Source organism: Xiphias gladius, chromosome 19 (genome assembly GCF_016859285.1).
Source record: "Xiphias gladius isolate SHS-SW01 ecotype Sanya breed wild chromosome 19, ASM1685928v1, whole genome shotgun sequence".
Taxonomy (NCBI): Eukaryota; Metazoa; Chordata; class Actinopteri; order Istiophoriformes; family Xiphiidae; genus Xiphias; species Xiphias gladius.
In genome coordinates this window covers 21,160,652-21,182,787 of record NC_053418.1, presented here as the reverse complement: position 1 = coordinate 21,182,787, position 22,136 = coordinate 21,160,652, and the positions used below count along the sequence as shown (strand labels likewise).

The window sequence follows — 22,136 nt, the reverse complement described above, 5'->3', positions numbered from 1 at the left end:
ATTTTGGCATAGTTACAAAAAGGAGTCAGCTTCAAGAGAATTTTGTACAACTTTGCACACCGTTTGAAAACTATTGTTCGGTAATATTGTGTCACAGTTATGCTTTTGGTGTCGGGGCCATTGACAGATATTAATACTGTGGTGCTCTTTTCAGCTGAACATTCTCTCACCTCTTTCTCTGTCTTTTTTTTTGTGCCAGGAAGCACAGTTACAAAATATCCAATGCTTTTCTTACTTCTGAACAGTATCGTATTCTGTACTTGCACATGAAGGTCTCAGACCTCTTGTGCTATCGTGTATGTCTGTATAAAATGCAACGACTATGTTATAAACGAATAATAAATGTTTTGAAGCAGCATATACAAAAATCTAAATTGCGGGTTCTTGTGAATGAAGTGTCATCTCAGGGAATCACATCTTACAAAACTGAGAATACATAAGTTATGAAAATGGTTTCTAAACGGTTTCAGAAAGTCTCATCCTCACGAGCTTTGAGTTTCACAAAAAGAAGAAGCAGAAAACTAAAACAAAAGAGACAAATTATTTCAGCCTGGACATATAAGTCTTAAGGTATTTCCACAGTGGTCCCTGCCTGACCCAAGTCATGATAAGAACAAAGACTGATGAGCCCTTGCTACATTTAATACTTCCATAGGAGTTGTGACATGCAGATCTAATTATTAATCAGTTATTATTAAAAATACAAACAGTGCATTTTAACCTCTAACTTTACTTTTTCATTACTAAGTACATTCACACATCTCTCCTTTTTCTACTTTCTTTGATTTAAAAAAAAAAGTTGTTCCACCTGTTTTTAAAACCTGTAATAGATTTGGAGTATTGCCAAAGTAACCTGTTCCAAAATTTGGCCCCCACACACTGAATATGTAGGAGTTTTGATTGAATTTTTACTTTTTAAATTATGTCTAGTATTATTCCTATGCCGATTTTTAGTTCAGTCACACACCTGTTAATAGTCTGATGCCTGGCCATGTAGGCATTTACAGTATACACAACTTCCTGCTAAATACTCAACCCTATTAGCAACAATAAAAAAAGTTAATAATTTATATACTTAGATTGGTTCTTTTATTGAAATCAAAAATGTAGCGTTTGATCTTCTTTTGTGCAGTCTGTGGTGATAGAGAGCTCAGAGTGTTGATACTAAGGCAATTCCTAATGTTATTCAGGTGTTTGCAGCTAGTTACTTGTACTATCTGTCAGGTTCATGAAAACAACGATACAAGCGTGTGACTGTAACAGCTCTGACACAAGCCAAGTCTCTTGAGCTCCCTGTTAGACTCAGATTACACAACTGAGCTCATGGCGTCTCAAATCACCACTGCAAAACAAGCCTAATGATGTGATGCATATACAGAAACAACAAACGAGAGGCCGGACTCACACTGATCTACAGTATGTGTGGTCTTGATCTCGGTGCACTAATGAGTACTACCTGACAGATTTTCTTGGAGGGACAGAAAAAAAGGTCTGTAGTGATTCAGCTGAGCATGAATCCTGTGAATCCTGTGAATCCTGAATGCACTTGTGTTTCCATGGAAACTCCTACTCCCCACCCTTGTCAGACAGCACTTAAAAGCTACCAAAACATCTGTCACCCGGTCATTGTTTGTGTGACATTCAAGGTTGTACACCCCACCTGTTTACATGTGAGACATCTGCTGCGAAGGCTTCCCATTCAGATACATCCAGGTTTGTTTGAGAAGCATATCATATATCCAGAAACCTAATATGCAATTGGCAACAAACACCTTGTTTTAATAACACTGAAATATCAGCCTTACTTCTATATATCCACAGAAAGGTAAATTTTATATATATATATATATATATATATATATATATATATATATATATGTATGTATAAATCTTAACATAATGAGCAATGTAGTGGTAAAAGAGGTTATCTGCTGTCATAAGTGTACATAATGACAATGTAAATGTACAAAAACATTATTGTGGTATAATGTATGATAAGAAACCATGACATGTTGAAATAATCCTTTTATTAACCATGTAGTTGTTGCCAAAAACCCTGTGTTCTCTCCGACTGCAAAACTGTCTAAATGCATTTACACCTTCAGTGTTTCATTTTCTCCTCTGATTCAAGCCTCTGGAGTGAGAGGGGAGAGACGGACTGCCTGTTTTTGTACGGTTTTTGGCAGCAGTGGAGCATGGAGTGCTGAGGTGGAGGGTTTGAAAGTGAATTTGCAGGGACGGGGGGGAGGCACTGGTAGTGGACACAGGATCCTCTGACCCATCTGACTCTACACCACTTTCTCCTCTTCTTGCTTCTTTCCCTCTGGTACTGTATCCCAGCTGTGTTGCACTGCTGCTCTGCCTATGGAATGAACAACAACGCAACAATGGAAACACAGTATCGTGATTAATCATATATAAAATGTGTGCCTAGTGCTGTTCTGTGTTGGATTGTAATATCTTAACTAATATAAAGAGTGGAGAGTACTTACGGTGGACTGTTCTGAAATAGTGTCAGGTGATTCTGTTGTTTTTCCACCGGTGTAGTGGCCAGAGCGAGGCTCCATGTCTGTTGAGGTGAGGCTTCCTATTGGTCAAAATGCATAGTTTTAATATCATTTTCAATAATCCCAATAACATCCACAAAACCAACATGTGTAACATACGTCATTTAGCATTTTTCACATTTTTACAACATTTCCATCAATCCTACCCTTGTTGCATTATGTTGTATTCTTTCCCTCAGTTTCTCAAGGCTGCTGTGTAGGGTAGAATTTTCCTGCTCCAGAACTTTTATACGAATACTATTTGCCTGCATTTGTTGCTCCATGTCCAAAACTACATTTCCTGTACCTTGTGAAGATGCAAAGAACAATATGCAAGCATTCAACATTACAATGGTACTAAAAAAAAAGGGGTAGTTTTCAAACAAATGACAGGATACAGGATTCATTCTTTACTTTTCTAAGTAATGCATGTGGAATCACTTTTGTAACCTATTTGGGGTTATTACCCTCTACTGTGAGAGGATAGTGTAGTGTTTTATGCAGATACATTCAGGTAATGTCAGTCAGTATCTCTTAGAGACAAAGATTCAACGATTGCCTACTCTGTGGTTGGACGTGAGCCATGGGGCTGAGCTCTGGGAAAGCCACCATCAGCCTCTCCCTCTCCTTTAAAGCTTGCACGTATTCCTTCAGCTCAGCCACACTGTTCTTTAGCTCGCCTATGTATGTTTCGAGTGTCTGCTTCTCCTTTTGGAGCTCTAAACGCAAGTCCTGTTGGGAAAAAAAACAAACATAAGAGCATGAGCGACTAGGTTAAGAAGTATTTATTATGGGTATTATTATGGGTATAGACTCCGATATACCTGCTGTTGAGTGAGCTGAGCCTGCAGTTGGTCCTTTTTCTCTGACATCTCTCGCAGCTCATTGTGTAGGTCGATCTGTCTCTCCTCTCTCTCTCCCAACTGCCTCTGCAGCTCTTCACACTCTTCGTCAAGCGCATCCACTCTCTCCAACAAAGATTTCTGCTTTGCCTGCATCGACTGGATGTCCAACAACAACAACAAAAAGAACCACTATGACCTGTGTAAATCAATTTGAATACTGCTATGGGACTGATCCACGAGTGAGACTGTCAAAGTCTCCAGCTGAAAAGAAGAAATAACCTGGTGTTTGCTGTGGCACTGACCTCTTGCTGACGACAAGCGCTGTGGTACTTGGCATTCTCCTTGTCAAGAAGGACTTGAGTTTCAGAGATTTGACTCTCTAGTTGCTGCATCCTTTGTTGTAGTTTACAATTGGCCTCTTCCTCTAAGAGCAAGGATTTCACTTTTTCCTGCAGTAGATTCTTTTCACATTCTACCAAAAAATAAAAGGGTCCATCATACAGCATATCAGTTTATTTTATGTGTGTAACTAATTTATTGTATTGTATTTCATACGATTCCATAAAACATAAACATTGTGAGAAGGGTAGAGTGATGGTAAATTAAATCTTACATGTCCTTACCGAGTGCTTGTAATGTATCTTGCTGCACTGCTACTTTCTCTTTCAGTCTGGAATTATTCTCCTCCAAGGACCAAATTTCTGTTACAAAAAATATTAAACATATAGTAGTAACGGTGATCTCAATGAGTTCCCATATATTCATTTCTGAGTTTACTGCACCTCTCTTCAGTTGTTGTTGCTCCTCTTGTAGCCTCTGCTCTGTTTCTTTCATGGATCTCTGTGCTTTCTGCAGTGAAAACTCCAGCTGGACTACGGTTGCCTGGTGTTTTTCCGTCCCTTGCTTGAACTCTTTCTTTACTCTTTCGAACTGACACCTGAATTTCTCCTGCTCTGTCTCGGCTGCTTCTAGTCTATCTTTAAGAGGGTTTACTGTACGCCGCACATCTTGTAGATGTTTTGCCAGCCGGCGCATGTCCCTGAGCTGCTCGTTGGCCCACTGGGTGACATCACCTGCTGTCATATGTCCCAGCTCCAGGGTGTCCTCCACAGCAGCTAAGAGTGGCTGCAGAGAGGAGGGCAGGCCCTCACTCTGAAACAGCTCTACGAGAGCATCTCCCGTCTTTCTCAAAATGCACTGCACTCGATGACAGGCATTGCAGGGAATGAGGGATGATTCGACTGTCTGGCAGCTTACATTGTGGCTGTCAGCCTTAGGATAGCGCGGGCTGTTGTGGGTAGGACTGGGGGGTACATGATTCTGTGGCAAAAAATCAAAGGAGCTTGTTGAAGAACAGGCAGATAAAAAATGTTTGCAGCTGTCACTCCTTGAGCTCATTTGGGGGGAAATAGATGGCATTTTCTCATCACAATCAAATGTCTTTGGTTTTGTCTGTTTCTTGATGTCTTTGAAGGTCCCCTAAAAGGAGGAAGAAAACATGAAAAAATAATGAGATCTGTTCTCTCTTAACATTTTGGCATTCTTTTTATTTATTTCTTTATTTCATCTTAACTTAACGTAAACGAAGCAATATGCGTACCTTAAGGCTGGCAAACTGAACTAAATTACTCCAGTAGTTTCTCACTACAAGACCAACCGACAGGCATCCTTTCTGCTGCGTTTGTTCTCTCCTATGGCTGCACCTCAGTTGCTCGAAATAAGAATTGAAGCTTTGTAGAAGAAGCAGTAGTCTTGTTCAGGGAGAGAGGGAGAGAAAAATTAATTATTATTATTGTTATTATTTTTTATTAATGTGATGTAAAGTTAGGCTATATGTTACCTGTCAATCACGAGCTCCAGTAAGACAATATGGGAGTGTTGATTGAATGCATCCTCCCCATCCACAAAGTCATACTGCTCCAGCAGAGCTACCATGTCTAGATTACAGGAGAGTTTATCGGGGAACTTCCAAGAGGGAAAACGGACTGGTCCAGTTCTAGAAAAGACGTCCAGAATGGCACCTTGAAGGTCGACTAGGTCTTTTCGCAGGCTTTCGATACAGTCCTGACGACCCAAGAACTGACTCATGTCTGACAAGCTAGCTTATATTTTGTCCGTCTGAAACAGCAGTGAGGGCGAGTGGGTGTAGCTCGTTGACATCGGATCTCCTTGGCAACCTCCACAAAAAAAGTACTACAGGTTCCATTATGCTGTGCGGCTTGTTTCCGGAAGTAATACGCCTCCATTAGGTCAACGACAGCGCGACGCAGTAAGTGTTAAACCACAGCAAGTTTAGGCTTTAAGCTAATATAGAATGCGGTCATAACATTATATCGGATATATTACGTGTCTTTAAAATACATATACTATTCGTATTGGCTGTTTTTTTGCAGGTAACTTCCTGCGTTACAAAAAGACGCAGCCATGCCGCCTGGGCCTGTTCAAATAATTCAGCCGGAGTCCAACAATAAGGTAACGACACCGCTCCAAGTTAGCTAATGCTAGCGACGTAGCTAACATACTGCTTCTGTGGGGAAACTAATGAACAATGAGAATTACACACTTTCTCGTACTGTGCATTTCAGAGTACCTAACGTCTATATATGATAACCACCTCGAGACGTAAATCATGTTAGCTTGTTGTTAGCTTTGAGTGTCAACTCGGCCAAATAACCAAATATACAATTCAGTATGTTGAGATAGCGTTTGAGACTTTTGCCGGTACTTCAGCAAAACGGACGGGCGGCGCAATTTGGTGTGTTTGCTACAAGTACTTAAAATGGCATTTGGAAAAACTAGTCTGTAATGTTTTCTTTCCAGTGGTTACCAAGGATAATTTAAAGACTTATTTGTAAGCAGTTATCTTTCCTTTTTACCATTAGTATAAAGTAGTCCCCCTTAAAAAACTTTTACAGCAGAATCTGTGGATTCTTCACAGTAATGGCCACAGGGATGGTGGCAGGAATATTCAGATTCAAATGCAGTAATGGAGTGAGCTGACATTTTGAGTAAGCTGAAGCTATTGTGTTATTGCTTAGGGATAATAGATGTGATTTATTGTTTTTAATAACATGGCTATGGTAACGCTCTGTATGCAGTGGATGCTTATTTAGTAGTATTTAATCCTGTTGTAAGTTGTGTAATTTAATTAAAAAAATGTACATTTTGACAACAGAACGATGTAGCAGCAGAAGAAACCCCAGCCACTAAACCCATCGTTGGTATCATATATCCACCTCCTGAGGTTCGAAACATAGTTGACAAGACAGCCAGCTTTGTTGCCAGGTTGGTTACTCCACACGTGTCAATTGTATAATCTTTTATATAGCTGCAATCTTAATTAGATGTTATGTCTATAATATAGCTATATTCTTGTCATTTCACAGGAATGGGCCTGAGTTTGAAGCACGAATCCGTCAAAATGAGATCAACAATCCGAAATTTAATTTCCTCAACCCCAATGACCCCTACCATGCCTACTACCGTCACAAGGTCAATGAATTTAAGGAGGGCAAAGCGCAGGAACCATCTGCAGCAGTGCCTAAGGTTATGCAGCAGGCGGCCATGCAGCAGTCCCAGCAGCTTCCTCAAAAGGTAAGACTTAGCATTTCAGTCTGCTATTACTTTTGTCTTTTTCATTGTTTATAACTGGTAGCATTTGATCATAACAATCAACATGTCATGTTTGTCAATAGGTGCAGTCACAGGGGATTCAGGAGACAGTGGTCCCCAAAGAACCACCTCCTGAGTTTGAGTTCATTGCGGATCCTCCGTCAATCTCAGCATTTGACCTGGATGTTGTCAAGCTCACCGCCCAGTTTGTTGCTCGCAATGGCCGCCAGTTTCTCACTCAGCTCATGCAGAAAGAACAGAGAAACTACCAGTTTGACTTTCTGCGGCCGCAACACAGCCTTTTCAACTACTTCACCAAACTGGTTGAGCAGTACACTAAGGTGGGCTGGCCAATTTTGCCTCTTTGATATTATTGTCATTCTCTGTTTGTGTGGTGTTGCTAAACTGTGTCTTGATCTTGTCTTTCAACCTTTAGATTCTGATCCCTCCCAAAGGCCTACTGACCAAGCTGAAGAGAGAGGCTGAGAATCCAAGAGAGGTTATGGACCAGGTAATCCCTTTGTAACTTCGACTGACTGTTTGTAAGAGTAAGCATTTAATAGCATGTTGACCATGTTAATCAGCTGTCATTCTGCTCAACCATCAGGTAAAGTACCGGGTTGAGTGGGCAAAGTTCCAGGAGCGCGAGAGAAAGAAGGAGGAGGAGGAAAGAGAGAAAGAACGGGTGGCTTATGCCCAAATCGACTGGCATGACTTTGTAGTGGTTGAAACAGTGGATTTCCAGCCCAACGAACAAGGTAATATAACCACAGTAATTATCATCCTTAAATGTCCAAGCCCCTAAATGTAGCTAGATTAAATTTCTTTTATTGTTATCTCTATTTCCTCAGGCCACTTCCCCCCACCCACCACACCAGAGGAGCTTGGCGCTCGCATCCTAATCCAAGAGCGCTACGAGAAGTATGGAGAGAGTGAGGAGGTGGAGATGGAGGTAGAGAGTGAGGATGAAGAGGATGAAAGGGAGGATCGGGACGATGGCCAGCCCTCACAACCTGATCAAGACACACAAGTGCAGGACATGGATGAGGTAGGAACTGATGAAGTAATTAATCACTACACCTTGTAAACTAACCATCAATTGACCAATTGTAGACTGAATTATTAATAATTATTGCTTAAATTCTAATGGATATTGTTATTTTCAATTTCCATTTAACCCCTGCTTGAAAAGAAATAAAATGACGATAATTACTGGTAACAACATATAATTTTTCCCCCCTTTGTTTTCTTCAGGGATCTGATGACGAGGATGATGGCATGAAGGCTCCACTGCCACCAGACAACCCTATGCCACCCCCACTGCCCCCAACTCCAGACCAGGTTATTATTCGCAAAGACTACGACCCCAAAGGTAACTCGTGCTTCCTTAGATAAGGTTATACCTTCTGCAAAACAAGCTATCAATATGCACAGTGTGTGCTCATCCAGTGCTATCTTTTCCTCCCAGCATCCAAGCCTCAGCCATCAGTGGCAGCTCCAGATGAGTACCTCATCTCCCCAATTACTGGTGAGAAGATCCCAGCCAGTAAGATGCAAGAGCACATGCGTATCGGTCTGCTGGATCCACGCTGGCTGGAGCAAAGAGATCGCATAAACAAAGAGAGACAGACAGAGGATGAAGTCTATGCTCCTGGATTAGATATTGAGAGCAGCTTGAAACAGCTGGCTGAGAGGCGTACCGATATCTTCGGTGTGGAAGAGACGGCCATCGGTAAGAAGATTGGCGAAGAAGAAATCCAGAAACCAGAGGAGAAGGTGAGAACATTAATGGGCTTAAATTACACAGTCTTTGGTCAAAAGAAGCTCTGAGATGAATAAAACTGAGTCAGTACAGTTTTGATTCTCAAAGATTACAAATAAAAGGGTTTGTTTTAATTAATTTTGTGTTACAGTGTCTTTTAACATCTTTCTCCCCCACCAGGTTACCTGGGATGGCCATTCAGGAAGCATGGCTCGTACACAGCAGGCAGCACAGGCCAACATCACCCTGCAAGAGCAGATCGAAGCAATTCACAAGGCGAAAGGACTCGTGGGAGAGGATGATACTAAGGAGAAAATTGGCCCAAGCAAGCCAAGTGAAATTCTTCACCAGCCTCCCATCCCCTCCTCTGCAGCCAGTTTGCCTAAACCCAGTCCTCCTGTCACTGCAGTGCCTCGCCCACCCTCCTCTGTGGGTTACTATCTTAAAAAAAAAAAAAAAAAAAAGTTATTCTTGATTAAAATATTCTCTGTATATATGTACCTCATAATCCACTAATGTGCTTCTTAAACAGGTGCCACCTCCAGTGCGCACCACTCTCCTGTCTGCTGTACCTGTAATTCCAAGACCACCTGTGGCTCCAGTGGTGCGCCTTGCACCAGGACAAGTTATCACACCAATGCCTCCCATGATTCCTGCTCCCCGTATCAATGTGGTCCCAATGCCGCCATCAGCACCCCACATCATGGCCCCAAGACCACCCCCCATGGTTGTTCCAGCTGGTAAGATAAAGGTTTCCAAATACCTGTCTGTGACATTCAAAATAAACATGCATTGTTTAGAAATGGATACTTGTTGTATTGTGCTAATTTGGTAACTGAACCTTTTTAACATAGGCCTTCCCAATTTATCATTTTAAATTCAAATAACCCTCTTCTTCCAGCATTTGTCCCAGCTCCTCCAGTACCACAACCACCAAGCTCTGCTCCTGCACCACCTTCCCACCCACCCCCACCTCATGACGATGAGCCAGTCAGCAAGAAGATGAAGACAGAGGACAACCTTATTCCAGAAGAGGAGTTCCTTCGTAGAAATAAGGTTTGTTACAGTATAAACCAGTGTCTGCATGCAGACAAAATACAGCATCCAAACTTTCTATTCTATCCCAATTTATTGGCAGGTCATTTAAATATACAGACTAAGGGAGCGACCAAATCAAAGTTAGGAATTGTTTCTGGTTTGTTTATATGAGTAATGTTTGTGATCACAGGGGTAAAGTGGGCCTATGTGTTTGTGATGGCTGGGAAACAGACAGAATTCTTATTTTTCATTGATAAGCCAACCTCTTTATTAATATGTGTAGGTTTATGTTCAAATTACCGATCGGGCCTGTATTACCAAATACTTCCTGGAAGTTGCTCTTTCTTAACTTGATTTCTTTTCTTCTCCAGGGTCCTGTGGCAGTTAAAGTACAGGTCCCCAACATGCAGGACAAGACTGAATGGAAGCTAAATGGCCAAGTGCTGAATTTCACTGTCCCGCTCACAGATCAGGTATGCAAATGTTGGCTTATTTTTTCTCTCTTTTTAGTGAGTGTAGGCCAGTGCACATGCTGCATTTTTATGGGTGTGAAAATGCAATGTCTCCACAGGTGTCTGTTATTAAAGTCAAAATCCATGAAGCAACGGGCATGCCAGCAGGAAAACAGAAGTTACAATATGAGGTAAACTTTCCTTTTAACCTTGTTTGAACATGTGATGTCTCATCTGCATTAATCTAAGTGACTGATTTGGGTTATATTGTGGTTGTCCCCCCCCCTTTTTAGGGCATTTTCATCAAGGATTCCAACTCCCTGGCTTATTACAACATGAGCAACGGTTCAATCATTCACTTGGCACTGAAGGAGAGAGGTGGAAGAAAGAAGTGAGCCGTGCAGCAAGAAGGAAAAGATTTTACTTGTGGATGTTTTGTAACTCGGTCCTGTCATGTCAGTTTAGTTTAAAGATCGTAATCAGAATATTATATTGCACTTTTCATACAATTTTGTGTGAAGAGGATGTTGTTCTTAAATGTTAACTCTGTTAATCAGAATGCTAAAAGGATTATACACTGGCTGGCAGACATGGCTCACACTATTGGTTCAACTCTTGATTTGTTCATGATGATATACAGCGTTTGGTAACTGTAGAGACCCATAATGTTTACAGATTCAAATAAAGGAATTAAAAAAATCTAGATCTGCTTTTATTGTTTCATGATGTGTTAGAATAGAAAGTGGTTAATATTGATGAACTACCACAGCATGGATTAATGCAGGCCACATGCTCTGATGCACAGACTACCAAGTGCACAAAAAGCCCTGGGTTACTGGGTGGATATTAATTTAGACTAAATTGTTGGTTTACATGGGAATTTGCTGTGTGGTAGACGATTTGGACGGATCGTAGTCCAGGAGATAAGTATTGCGTTTTTTTTCCCCTTGACATAAGAGTTACTTCCTGCTGCAGCCGCCAGGGGGTAGCCGTAACATTATGACGCCGAAACCAGCCCAGGAGGACAGACTGGGTCCCTTACTGACCGAGGGGCGGCAAGCGCACTAGGGGTGTCAGACCAGCAAACCAAGCCACCGTTAGTTGAGGACGTGATAAATTAGTCTGTTAACCAGCTAACACAGTTAGTTAATGGCTAACTACGAAAACCAAGATTATGAAATAGCGTTAGTTTGATGACGGTAGGGTGATTAAAGAAATACTTTTGGAGTTAAGGCTAACTTTACGCTAGCAACCCACCATTGACTAGCTAATGTTAAATCTAATTGAGCATTCAAGTTACGGTAGCTTGCTAACGCATAACCTATTTGATGTGGCCTGACAGTTGTAGCGTAACGTTAGATAACATTTACAGGAAAGACAGTGGTTGGAAAGTTTAACTCACGTCGAGAAAATCATGGCGTCGATGCTGTTTGAGTCGACAGCATATGCAGAGGAGCAGTTTTGACTTTGGGCTGTCAACAAGCTCGCTGACGTTAGCTGTCTTGGCTAGCCAGCTAGCTTTCTTGCTACCATGGCCAAAATAGAGAACGGCCGTCAACCAGTGGACACAAGGAGTATCCGGACTATTAGCAGCAGTCACATAGACGATGAAAGCTCTTTGGGGTCCGACTCAGAGATCAACGGCTTCACCAGCGAGAGACAGACTGATAAATATGGATTTATTGGTGGGGCACAGCAGTACTCGGAGGCGTCGTAAGTTTGTCTCCACTCACACACTGATTAAATCCCTTTGACTTTGACTCTCGGCTAACTAGAATATGGGCAGTAGATTTTCAATCCACTTCAGCCAAAGTTGAGAGCTGGGTTTTAGTGTAGCAGTTAAACTAGTTATGACGACCAATCACAAGTTGTGTTAGTGTTGTTGTCTGGGTGCCCCTGTACCGCAGCGCTCCCGACCAGCTGCGTGGCACCCTGTGTTTTTATGCCCACACTGTTTGCCTCGCCGAACATGGCAGATATGAAAGCAAGAGGCAATAAGGCAGACCTGGATTGATAACAAGTAGCATCATTCTTTTTCATCCTGTCATGTAAACCATTTTCTTATGTAGATTATGTATTATTTACCACATACGCCTTTCGTGGAGAAAGCCGAAAGAGCTTGTCTTCTAAAAAAAAAAAAAAAAAGAAGAATGGTTTTCATTTGAATGGATTTATTCATAGCCCTTGAGCGAAGTTGCAGTGTTTTTTCTAAGAAGGCCTTTCTTTCTTCCCTTTTTACTGGGGGCGTAAAGCCTACATTACAGCACTAAAAAAAGTGGAAGGAGTGAGAGAAAGTTGTGCCAAGCACTGGCTGTCTGGAAGCTTCCTGTTTTTTGGAGTTTTGGCAGACTTGGAGCCACAGCTCCGGTGCCCAGTTACTAGAGGGCCTCTTTTGGCTCACAGTTTAATAGGTAGTCACAAGCCCAGGGTTTAACTTATAGTATTTAGCAGTGAAAGTAACTCATCACAGTCCAAGGTCTTTGGAAGCTGAAGCTGGAGTATAACACATTGTTTTACTGGTTCACAAAATACAGCCCAAAACTTTTTTTTTTTTTGTGTTAAACAGAAAGAGGGTTGTGCCAAGTTTAAAAAAAAAAAAACAACACTCTTTGAAGACCATTGAACCCTACAATTACAGGCTTGTGCTGATGAGATAATTACATAGCTTAGTAAACCATCAGACCTCACTCATAATGTAGATTAAACTTGCCTACATTTTCTTTTTCTGCTGGAGAATATAATGTGCCCTAAAGTCCTTACTTTTTCTTGCCTGTAAATGTTTCGCAGTTATATTATATCATAAAGCACACAAATCTTGAAAGCAGCTCTTTGAAGTTAAACTGGCTTTGCCATTAAATGGGTTACATCAGAGTTTATATATTTTACAGTCCCCTCATAACAAGTCTAGTAGTGGGTATTTTTGACGAATCGCACAGTTTACTGACTGTACATGAGCGATGGCCACACACACAAAGATCTGATGGCACATTCAGAAAGAGTAGTAGCCTTTCTGAGGCTGTTTTCTTGTTTTGTAACACCCTTCCAACATCCAAGAGCCTGCTGCTAACAACTGCCTTCTTTTTTACATTTATCTAATTTGGGAGGTTTATTTACAATCAACCTTACTGAAAAATATACACACTTTTTTTTCACCTGGCCCATGCTTTCTGTCCAAAAACAAGAATAGATTTAGATATTGTTCATTCTCATTTTGCTTAATATTTATTGAAAGTGCAAAATATAAATGAAATGTACTTTTCCCATCTTTTCTCAATTGTGTCTTCAGAGCTCAGGATGTGCCTCCAGAGGTGCTCAGGCAAAGGGAGGTGAAGTGGCTGGACATGCTCAACCACTGGGACAAGTGGATGATCAAGAGATTTGATAAGGTCAGCACCATGTGTTGACTCAATAACGCTAAACATCAATGGGCTTGGATTGATTGGCCAGATCTGAATATGTTCTGTTTTCTATTTCTAATTTTTTTAAAGCTGCTGTATGAGCTTTATCACCATTGTCTCCTGACAGCAATTTTTTAGTCCTGTGTAGTTTTGTACACATGATCAGACAAGGTATATGAGCACACAAAGACAAGCGTTTCGTGGACACATTGTTTGCAGCTTCACTTGTCTAGCTGGTTCTGCGTGAAAACGCCCTCGAGGATTCAGCATAGAGCTACAACTTCACTTCATTTACATGAGTCAGCAGCAGGGCAGGACATGACCGATCCCATTATCGCTCCATGTACCGTGTGACAATTTGACAGTCTCCGATTCAGGGTGGGGCTCTATTGACTTCCTGAGAGACAACTGTAATAAAGGTGCTGTGAGTATAATCTATAGCTGTAGTCAAGTGCAGGTCAACTTTTCAGAATGAAAAGCAGTGAACTAAGCAGAAAGCAGTTTTCATACGCCTGTTGTGCAGGTAGGCTCAAAGGTCACGCAGTGAAGGTCAGGGTTTCTAATCCCTCATTGTGCTCTTTTGTTTTGTTTTACACAAACTTTACAGCAGAAATTGTACTCTCCTTGGGGAAGTGTGCCAGCGTCATATCAGAAATAGAAACAAAGGTGACCAGAGACAGTAATGCCAGTGGAGCAAACATAAATTTGTTAAACTATTTTTATTTCAGTTTGATCAATCTATTGTGGAAACCATGGCTTGTGACTATGCATGAGAGATTATGATTTTATCTCTAGTAGGACACATCACATGAGTTATGCTTAAGACTTTTCAAGTTGATATTTAGTTGCGTACCTCTGGGCACTCTGACTGCATACAGTACAGTTTGGGTCCATTAAGGGCACTATATTCCTCTTCCATTAGGACTCAATGCCACACAAGCAGGGGAATTTCTTGAGTGATCTTTCAGTGATCTTTAGTAATTATTTCACAGCTTACATTTTGACTTGTCACAGTTGGAAGCCCATCCACGTGTACTCACTTTATTTGAACAAAGTGAGTACAAGTGTTGTTAATTTATTCACAGCCAGAGTTTATGATCCGATACACCTGTCTGTAAGACTCTAGAGTGCAAGAACCTTGTAGTAATTGTTACCTACTGTGACATGTCAAAATGTCTTCTGTGAGAAAGGCCCATGGATGACAGTGAGCTGTTAGTCAGTGTTTTGAACAGATAGCAACATTTAGCATGAATTCCAGAAGTGGAACAAATAGCAAGTGACAGGTCCAGGTGTATTTGATTGTACTACATTTCTTGGCTTGCAGCAAGCCTTTGTCACACTTGTTCCTTTTGTGTCTTGCTTTATTCGGCGAGTCCCTGTTACCCCTGTTGTCTTGTGGCTCAGGTGAGGCTGCGGTGCCAGAAAGGAGTCCCTCCTGCCCTCCGAGGCCGTGCATGGCTCTACCTTTCAGGGGGGAAGGTGAAGAAAGAGCAGAACCAAGGAAAGTTTCAGGTCAGAGAGCTTCTTGTTTCAGTTCCTCCTCACGGCTCTCTATATGATGCATTTTTAGCCTCATTTTATTTTGATGTTTCGTTTGATTTTGTTACTGAAACTGTGGCCGTGTACCAGTGTTACTTCTTCTTTTGAGAACCCTGATGTTTTGTACACAGGACTGGAGCCAGTTCACTTTTAGTCACTTTACATTGGGAATTGAACTGCTGTTTAAATGCTTATAATACAACTTTTATTTTAAATGATCTTTTTTATGATAATTAAATAGAATTCTCTTAATGATAGACGTATTCCTGTGATCACTGAATTTTGTAGAATATCCACTTTCTGAATTGTTTTGATATGAAAGGCCACAATTACTGTGCAATAAAGAGATCTCACATTCCCCCCTCCCCATGTGTTCTGCCAGGAGCTGGATAGCCAGCCAGGGGACCCCAAATGGCTTGATGTGATTGAGAAAGACCTGCATCGACAGTTTCCTTTCCATGAGATGTTTGTGTCACGGGGAGGACACGGGTAAGTTGTGATGTGATGTGACGTGACATTATGACTTTTTTGGCATTTAACTTGTCTAACAGTTCTGTGTGTGTTTATCTTGATTCTTCACAGGCAGCAGGACCTGTTTCGTGTTCTCAAGGCCTACACTCTCTACAGGCCAGAGGAGGGATACTGCCAGGCTCAGGCTCCGATTGCTGCTGTGTTGCTCATGCACATGCCTGCTGAGGTATTGTATAATTTCCCTGCACGACAAACACCATATAAACTGTCTCCTTTGGTGTAAATGTGCTGCTACCATGCTGTGTCGACTGTGGAGTTATTGGTTGTCTGCACCAGTTTTAAGACAAAGTTATGAAGTCTTGTTATTATTTTGGTCTTTAAACTAGAAATCACATGCTCTTTCAGTTACTTTGTACAGCTCAGTTTTATTTTGTGACCATTTTGTGACATATGATGTTATGTGGAAATTAATCATGGAGCTGCTCCAGAGACTGAATAGTATATCAACTCTTAGAACATGACAGCAGCCATGCGTTTATGCAGATTTTCCGATTCATAGCAAAAAGCTGTGTTTTCAAATACAACTTACAATAGTATTGCTTGCAAAATTCTACAAACCCACAGACTAAGTCACTAATTGTATGTCAATGTATCATCTTCAAAAAGTCTCATCTGGTGTAATAACCAATTCCACTCTCAATGCTCAGTCCTCAGTAGGTTTTATTATCAAAGTCAAAATTTCTGGTATTGTGTGATTCTTTGTGACATAATCTATGTTTGTTTCCACAGGATGCCTTCTGGGGGCTTGTCCAAATTTGTGAGAAGTATCTTCCTGGCTACTACAGTCCTGGTCTGGTGAGACTGACACTGCCGTCAAAAGAACTATCATCCACACTAACTAACTAGGCTTTCACTGAGATTACAGTGGAACTGGAATGCAGTTTTGTTTTTGCAGACACAGGAGTTCTGTAGTTATGAGTTACTAATGAAACCAGTCAGGAGTTGTCAGACAATGATTTAGCATTGGGTAACTTATTTGCCCAGCTACATGAATAAATTATCTTGTGTAATGAATTTTGCCTGGTGGTTACTGTCAAAGATTATTGTTTTCATATTATATAAATCTTTTTAAGTGGGAACAATATTTGCTCATGAAATATAGTATTGCTTGGAGCTGCAGAAGACGATGTGACAAAATCTGGGTAGTCATGCATAGTGGGAAAGAATTTACACTTTAAAAATGATGCCTTTGGACTTTCCCTTTTCTTTTCCTTTTTTTTTTTTTAAATAGATGAACATCCACTTGCATATCAAGTTTCTGCCCTGACAATACAGAGAACTGTAGCTTTTGTTTATACTGCTAATTCTTTCTTACCTGTGCCTCTTTCTTTCAGGAAGCAATACAGTTGGATGGAGAGATCCTGTTCGCTCTGCTGCGTCGTGTCTCCCCCCTAGCCTTCCGCCATCTGGAGAAACACAAGATCGACCCCATCCTCTACATGACTGAATGGTTTATGTGTGCCTTCTCCAGAACGCTGCCTTGGGCTTCTGTGCTGCGTGTCTGGGACATGTTCCTCTGTGACGGTAACAATGGCTTATAGCGCTGTACTTGCAGTGGTATCAGGTTTTGTACACAAGCAGTACATCGGAACTTCTCCACACTGAAACTCAATCACTTGGCTCTTCTCCCTCTCTCAGGAGTAAAGATAATCTTCCGTGTGGGTTTGGTGCTGCTCAAGTGCATGCTGGGGACCCGGGAGAAGCTGAAGGCCTGCCAGGGACAGTATGAGACCATGGAGCTTCTCAGGGCCATAGTGCCTCGATACATGCAGGAGGGCTACCTTGTCCGAGAGGTAACAGCAGAGGAGCGGCAAAATGGCACAGTCACTTGGGAAACAATCCTTGAACAAGAGTGCGTGTGTTCCAAGTCACTTGTTGGCAAGCCTTCACCCTGTTTAGTAGTCCATGTATGAAATCTCAATCTCCACCAGCAACAGGCAGATTTAAATTAGTTGAATAAAAATTGTTCATGTCACACAAAGGCTGGGCCATGTAGAAAAACATGCATAATGCCTCAGATATTTTCCTGTTTTATGCACATTATATTTTTCCTTTTGCTTACTTAAGGCTGGAATGGCAGTTAGATTAAAACTACAGCCCAACCGACATTCTTCAGGTGCAGGTTTTTAATTAATTGACTCTTCACAGGTTAAAGTGCGTATCTTCTATATGTAGTTTTTTTTTGTTGTTGTTGTTTTTCAGGTGTAGGGTGGCTATTCATTTGTATAAACAGCCTAAATCTACCTTAAGGAGACAATACAGATCATGCGGTTTGTGCGGGTTTTTTTTTTTGTTTGTTTGGTTGTTTTTTTTTACAAAAATATATTTGCATTACTTACACTTTGTTTATATATTCCAGACAGAAATAGCCAGAGACAGTGTGGTCTATGAAATTGATTTGCATGGAATACAGTAGTTTGTAGTCAAGTGTTTTAGTTTTGCACTTGCAAGGCTGCAATGTGGAAGGGGATATACCTTTTTTTTGTTGGAGACATGAACAGAGTTTTTTGATTGCTATAAGTCACATTACACTGGTATAATCCTTTAATGATGTAGTGGAGGGTTGTGTCACTCGTTATGGATATGGAGCCGACAGAGAACAGTAAGTGTTCACAAATGTGGCCAAGGGAACTGCAGAGAGTCTGAGGGATTTAAAGTGATACAGACAAATTGACCAGAGTGCTGGCTGGGCAGTATCTGGTTCCTGTGTTTGAGCCTTGTGTGAGTATCTGTCCATGTTAACAATACTCCCTTATACACAGGGCTGTAATGACTGTGAATGTCGGTGCATCCACAGCAGCCCCAAGGCCCTTTGGCATTTACTGACAAAGTTCACATTTTTAACACAATGGCCAAACATGGAAGGGACATATTTTCCAGCAAGGGCTGGTCTTGTTGCCTCACATTTCGCTGATTATGATCTATATGACTCCAGCTGTGACCTGGTGACATGTCTCTTCCTGTTGCAGATTCTGGAGGTGCCAGTGACCGCACGAGACGTGGAAAGAGAGCATCACACCCAGCTGAAGCGCTGGAAGAAAAACCGCGGAGAGCTGAATTTCAAACCGCCTCCAAGGATGCACGGCGCACGGCTCATCATGTTGGCCGAGCCGCCTAGGCGCCAGGATTTGCAGCAGAACCCCACCATTGTACTAGAGGTGCCTCAGCCCACACCGCAGCTGAAGAAGGGCAAGGAGGAGAAGAAGAGCATGAAGAAGAAGAGCATGAAGAAATCCCAGCCCATTTTGGAGATCCCTAACCCTTACCCTCTTCCAAACAACCCTCCACCTCCACCCTCAGATCCACCTGCCCCACCTCCAGTCAGGGACGAGACACCAGAGACCGTGCCACAAACTGAAACAGACTCACCTCACCAGCAGCAAGCACCTCCTACAGACCTTCCCCCTGCCAAAGAATCTCCTCTTCAGCGATCCACACAAAGCCTTAGCAGCACAGAGCAGGATACATACCTGTAGCTCCACAGCAGTTTCTGTGTGTATGTGAATGTGTATGTGTGTGTGTGTTTGTGTTTTGTCTTTTTTTGTGTGTGCGTGCGTGCGTTCGTTTTGTCTGTGTGCGCGTGCGCATGTGTGTGAAGCACCAGCACCCTTTCAGCCAACAACCAGCCGGCTTTGCCAAGGTCTCTGACTGGCCAGCATCGTTATTATTCTAGTGTTGGACTGTTTTGTAGTCATTTATTCATATTAGACACCATTTTGCCTGTGATACTATAGGTATACACTAAAGCATCTTTGCTAAGTGTGAAACTACTTTAATGCTTATGTCATTTCTCCACACGAAGCTGTTGTTACCTCCTGTATTCAGACCATAAGTCTTAGTATCCTGTTTACAAGGGAGACATGTTACTGAGTTTTTGGGAGCAAAGTCATTTCTTCAGACAAGTGTGGTTTAAATGGGAACAATGAGGTGCCTGAGCTTATGCAGTTTTTCTATACATATCCACTCAAACTCAACACTAGAGTTCACCTGTTATACTGAGCAGCAGTGGATATAAACCGCTGAAACAAACTAGATGCTTTTCAGCTTCTCAAGCCACTGTCTTCCATCAGGGGTTTTGTGCACTAGAGGGCAGCCTTGCAGAGGTTCCAGACATAATTCCTGTTACGTTGCCCGTTAGTAAAGCTGATCACAGCAGGGATGGGATTCCTTTAAGGATTCAATCAGTTTGGGAGGTATTTTTCTGAGATTGATTTTTTTTTTTTTCTTGTGCGTTTCATGTTTCATATTCTTACGTTTGAACTGAAAATCATCTTCCTGGATCAGTGAAATTGAGTCATGCCACATTGTGTTCATGCAAGCACTATTTATTTTACCGAACAGTTTAAACATGACATTTTTGTTTTTGCATGCCCTGCTATTGCACAAATGGTCACATTTTTTCAGAGTGTTTAATTGATGTGGTTTAACTCTGTATAAACTGTAATACTCACTGTGCCAGGCACTTCCAGCCACTTTAGAGCAGCAGTAATTCATGTTACTTGGGCAGCAGAGAGGAGAACACTGGACATTCCTCATTATATGACACATTCCTGCCTTGTAAAAAGCTAATCAGTCTAAAAGCTGTCTCTTGCCAAATGCAAATCTGTGTAATGTATGTATTTGTCCATTTGGTTCATGTCACAACTGGGACAGTGAGTGACTGCAAATCAGCTAATGGTGCTGACGTTCCCCTTGGCGTAGCTCAAGTATCCAGTTGGGGGCCAAGCAGATCTTACTGTGTAGTATGTTGGCTTTTTTTTTCCTCTTAATACATACATTTTGCTAGAATTTCCAAAGCAGATCAAGACTGTTGTTTTGAGACGATCTTCAGCCGCTACCTGTGACCAGGCTTATTCCATTATTACAGTCAAAGGGATCATGAGATTTCAAGATTTATTGGGATATTTGTAGCATTTCTCTGCCTCATTTCTTTGGGAAATATTGACACAAGCAGGGTTTGTGAGGCTTTTTTTTTTTTCTCTCAAAACATGTTGGACAATCCTTTTTGTGACGGTCCAAGTTTGTTTTCCAACTTTCATCACAATGATAAATGGTAAAGGGAGTTTTGACAAGCATAAACACACGTGTGGGATGTGTTTGTGTGTATAATTAATATTTAAAAGAAGTCTCTGCTTAAAAAAAGTGCATGTGTAGGTCAGTTATAAAAAAGCAATGGGGTTTAAAAGAATAACACATTTTCAAGCCGTCACTTGCCTGTATGCAATAGATTTTTAGTTGCTTGTGTTACACACCTCACATTTATATTTTAATTTAATGCTCTTTGTGTAGATATGGTATGTAAAATAACAATTTGTTTTGTAATGAAATCTATTTTTCAATGTATAATGCCATATTTTATTGAGCAATTACAGAAACGGTCTCGGACGATATATTTTAGATCAACATTTGTAACACTAGAACGAAAATCCTTTTTCATCTGGAATTTGGGGCTAACTGTTGCCACTGAAAATGTTTTTCCTACTCTAAAGACAGATTGGTATTTTACCATTCACAGTAGGGTGATAAAAGAGATGTTTGACAACTATGGGGCAGTGTGCATCATCATGAGTTTAACTTACAAATAAAATTATGTTTAAAGTAAACTTACAACATTTCTGTTGCATTTTTATTGATTGATTAGTTGATTGTTGGCGAGTGTAATTTGGCAAACTGAGCATCTGCATATTTGAATGCAATGTCTTATATTCTCCAGCAGATGGCGCACCAGAGTCATCCGCTTGAAATGAAGCAGTGGACCCCAGTGTGGGTGTCATAAGAAAAGGCCAAGGGTGTCCCAAGATGGGTTTTCTGCACATTTTTAATCATGTTGCACTGCTTAAAACATGAGTTAGTTACAATTACATTAAATAAATGTTTGCATTACATTTTCAACATGAACATCACAATTACATGAATGAATTTAACCAATTAGCATACTTAATATTGTTCCACTGTGTATTCTAAGTTTAGTATTTATCTGGAAACCTCAGCAGCAACATAGCTTAAAACTGCTGACTTCATTTCACTGAGAATAACTTAGTATTGATGTGTGCTCAGATGTCACATATTTTCTATCAATGTCATTTGTTTTGTTAGTTTGCAAACGTCTTATCACACACAAACAAGCTTGCACGTGTTTGTGTGGACAGTGGATAAACATTCTTCCTAAGATGTGGAACTATTCCTTTAAAAACTGTTCGGGAACCACTGGACTAAGGTGTGGTAAAGCAGTTGTTCCCAGAGTGGGGTTAAAGGATTTCAAAGCAGTCCTCGAGCTGCCTGAGTACAGTGAAGATTAGTTGATAGTATAATGACCAAAATTTAGATACTACAGTGATCAATTTTCTTTCCTTTAACAATGCAATTCTGCACTGTGTCAAATCTATCATCTCAGATCGGACTCCATGGTACAA

At 41.2% G+C, this 22,136-nt stretch overlaps 3 protein-coding genes across 7 annotated transcripts; 2 read left to right on the top strand and 1 right to left on the bottom strand.

Moving 5' to 3' along the window:
* Nucleotides 1–2,062: 2,062 nt before the first annotated feature.
* On the bottom strand, nucleotides 2,063–11,891 carry ccdc157 (coiled-coil domain containing 157). Of its 5 annotated transcripts, none has more exons than XM_040154592.1 (11): nucleotides 11,658–11,891; nucleotides 5,232–5,387; nucleotides 4,992–5,142; nucleotides 4,174–4,870; nucleotides 4,015–4,092; nucleotides 3,694–3,863; nucleotides 3,371–3,547; nucleotides 3,110–3,278; nucleotides 2,714–2,853; nucleotides 2,493–2,587; nucleotides 2,063–2,362 (listed from the first exon to the last, which is right to left on the bottom strand). In XM_040154592.1, the coding sequence occupies exons 1-11, from the start codon at nucleotides 11,669–11,671 to the stop codon at nucleotides 2,110–2,112; spliced, it is 2,100 nt and encodes a 699-aa protein (XP_040010526.1). In that variant the 5' UTR covers nucleotides 11,672–11,891; the 3' UTR covers nucleotides 2,063–2,109. The 5 variants fall into 5 exon arrangements, with proteins under 5 accessions (XP_040010526.1, XP_040010524.1, XP_040010525.1 ...); XM_040154590.1 differs by having other exon boundaries at nucleotides 5,232–5,568; nucleotides 11,658–11,803; XM_040154591.1 differs by having other exon boundaries at nucleotides 2,714–2,847; nucleotides 5,232–5,568; nucleotides 11,658–11,803.
* On the top strand, nucleotides 5,537–10,958 carry sf3a1 (splicing factor 3a, subunit 1). The gene is made up of 16 exons (XM_040154589.1): nucleotides 5,537–5,660; nucleotides 5,785–5,863; nucleotides 6,567–6,676; nucleotides 6,778–6,985; nucleotides 7,087–7,344; nucleotides 7,440–7,514; nucleotides 7,611–7,761; nucleotides 7,855–8,051; nucleotides 8,258–8,375; nucleotides 8,472–8,779; nucleotides 8,946–9,194; nucleotides 9,298–9,505; nucleotides 9,667–9,821; nucleotides 10,175–10,276; nucleotides 10,375–10,446; nucleotides 10,549–10,958. Exons 2-16 carry the CDS (start codon nucleotides 5,816–5,818, stop codon nucleotides 10,648–10,650), a joined length of 2,361 nt encoding a protein of 786 aa, XP_040010523.1. The 5' UTR covers nucleotides 5,537–5,660; nucleotides 5,785–5,815; the 3' UTR covers nucleotides 10,651–10,958.
* On the top strand, nucleotides 11,787–21,304 carry LOC120804880 (TBC1 domain family member 10A-like). Its single transcript, XM_040154595.1, has 9 exons — nucleotides 11,787–11,968; nucleotides 13,542–13,641; nucleotides 15,058–15,165; nucleotides 15,575–15,681; nucleotides 15,775–15,889; nucleotides 16,453–16,518; nucleotides 17,058–17,247; nucleotides 17,362–17,516; nucleotides 18,693–21,304. The coding sequence occupies exons 1-9, from the start codon at nucleotides 11,787–11,789 to the stop codon at nucleotides 19,197–19,199; spliced, it is 1,530 nt and encodes a 509-aa protein (XP_040010529.1). The 3' UTR covers nucleotides 19,200–21,304.
* Nucleotides 21,305–22,136: the final 832 nt, after the last annotated feature.

Coding starts and splice junctions, on each gene's coding strand:
- ccdc157 (XM_040154590.1), bottom strand. CDS start 5,479: ATGAGTCAGTTCTTGGGTCGTCAGGACTGTATCGAAAGCCTGCGAAAA. Junction 3,864..4,014: donor AGATACATTACAAGCACTCG/GTAAGGACATGT, acceptor ATTTTTTGGTAG/AATGTGAAAAGAATCTACTG. Junction 3,279..3,370: donor CTCAGCTCACTCAACAGCAG/GTATATCGGAGT, acceptor TTTTCCCAACAG/GACTTGCGTTTAGAGCTCCA.
- sf3a1 (XM_040154589.1), top strand. CDS start 5,816: ATGCCGCCTGGGCCTGTTCAAATAATTCAGCCGGAGTCCAACAATAAG. Junction 8,052..8,257: donor AAGTGCAGGACATGGATGAG/GTAGGAACTGAT, acceptor TGTTTTCTTCAG/GGATCTGATGACGAGGATGA. Junction 8,376..8,471: donor CAAAGACTACGACCCCAAAG/GTAACTCGTGCT, acceptor TTTTCCTCCCAG/CATCCAAGCCTCAGCCATCA.
- LOC120804880 (XM_040154595.1), top strand. CDS start 11,787: ATGGCCAAAATAGAGAACGGCCGTCAACCAGTGGACACAAGGAGTATC. Junction 13,642..15,057: donor TGATCAAGAGATTTGATAAG/GTCAGCACCATG, acceptor CTTGTGGCTCAG/GTGAGGCTGCGGTGCCAGAA. Junction 16,519..17,057: donor GCTACTACAGTCCTGGTCTG/GTGAGACTGACA, acceptor TCTTTCTTTCAG/GAAGCAATACAGTTGGATGG.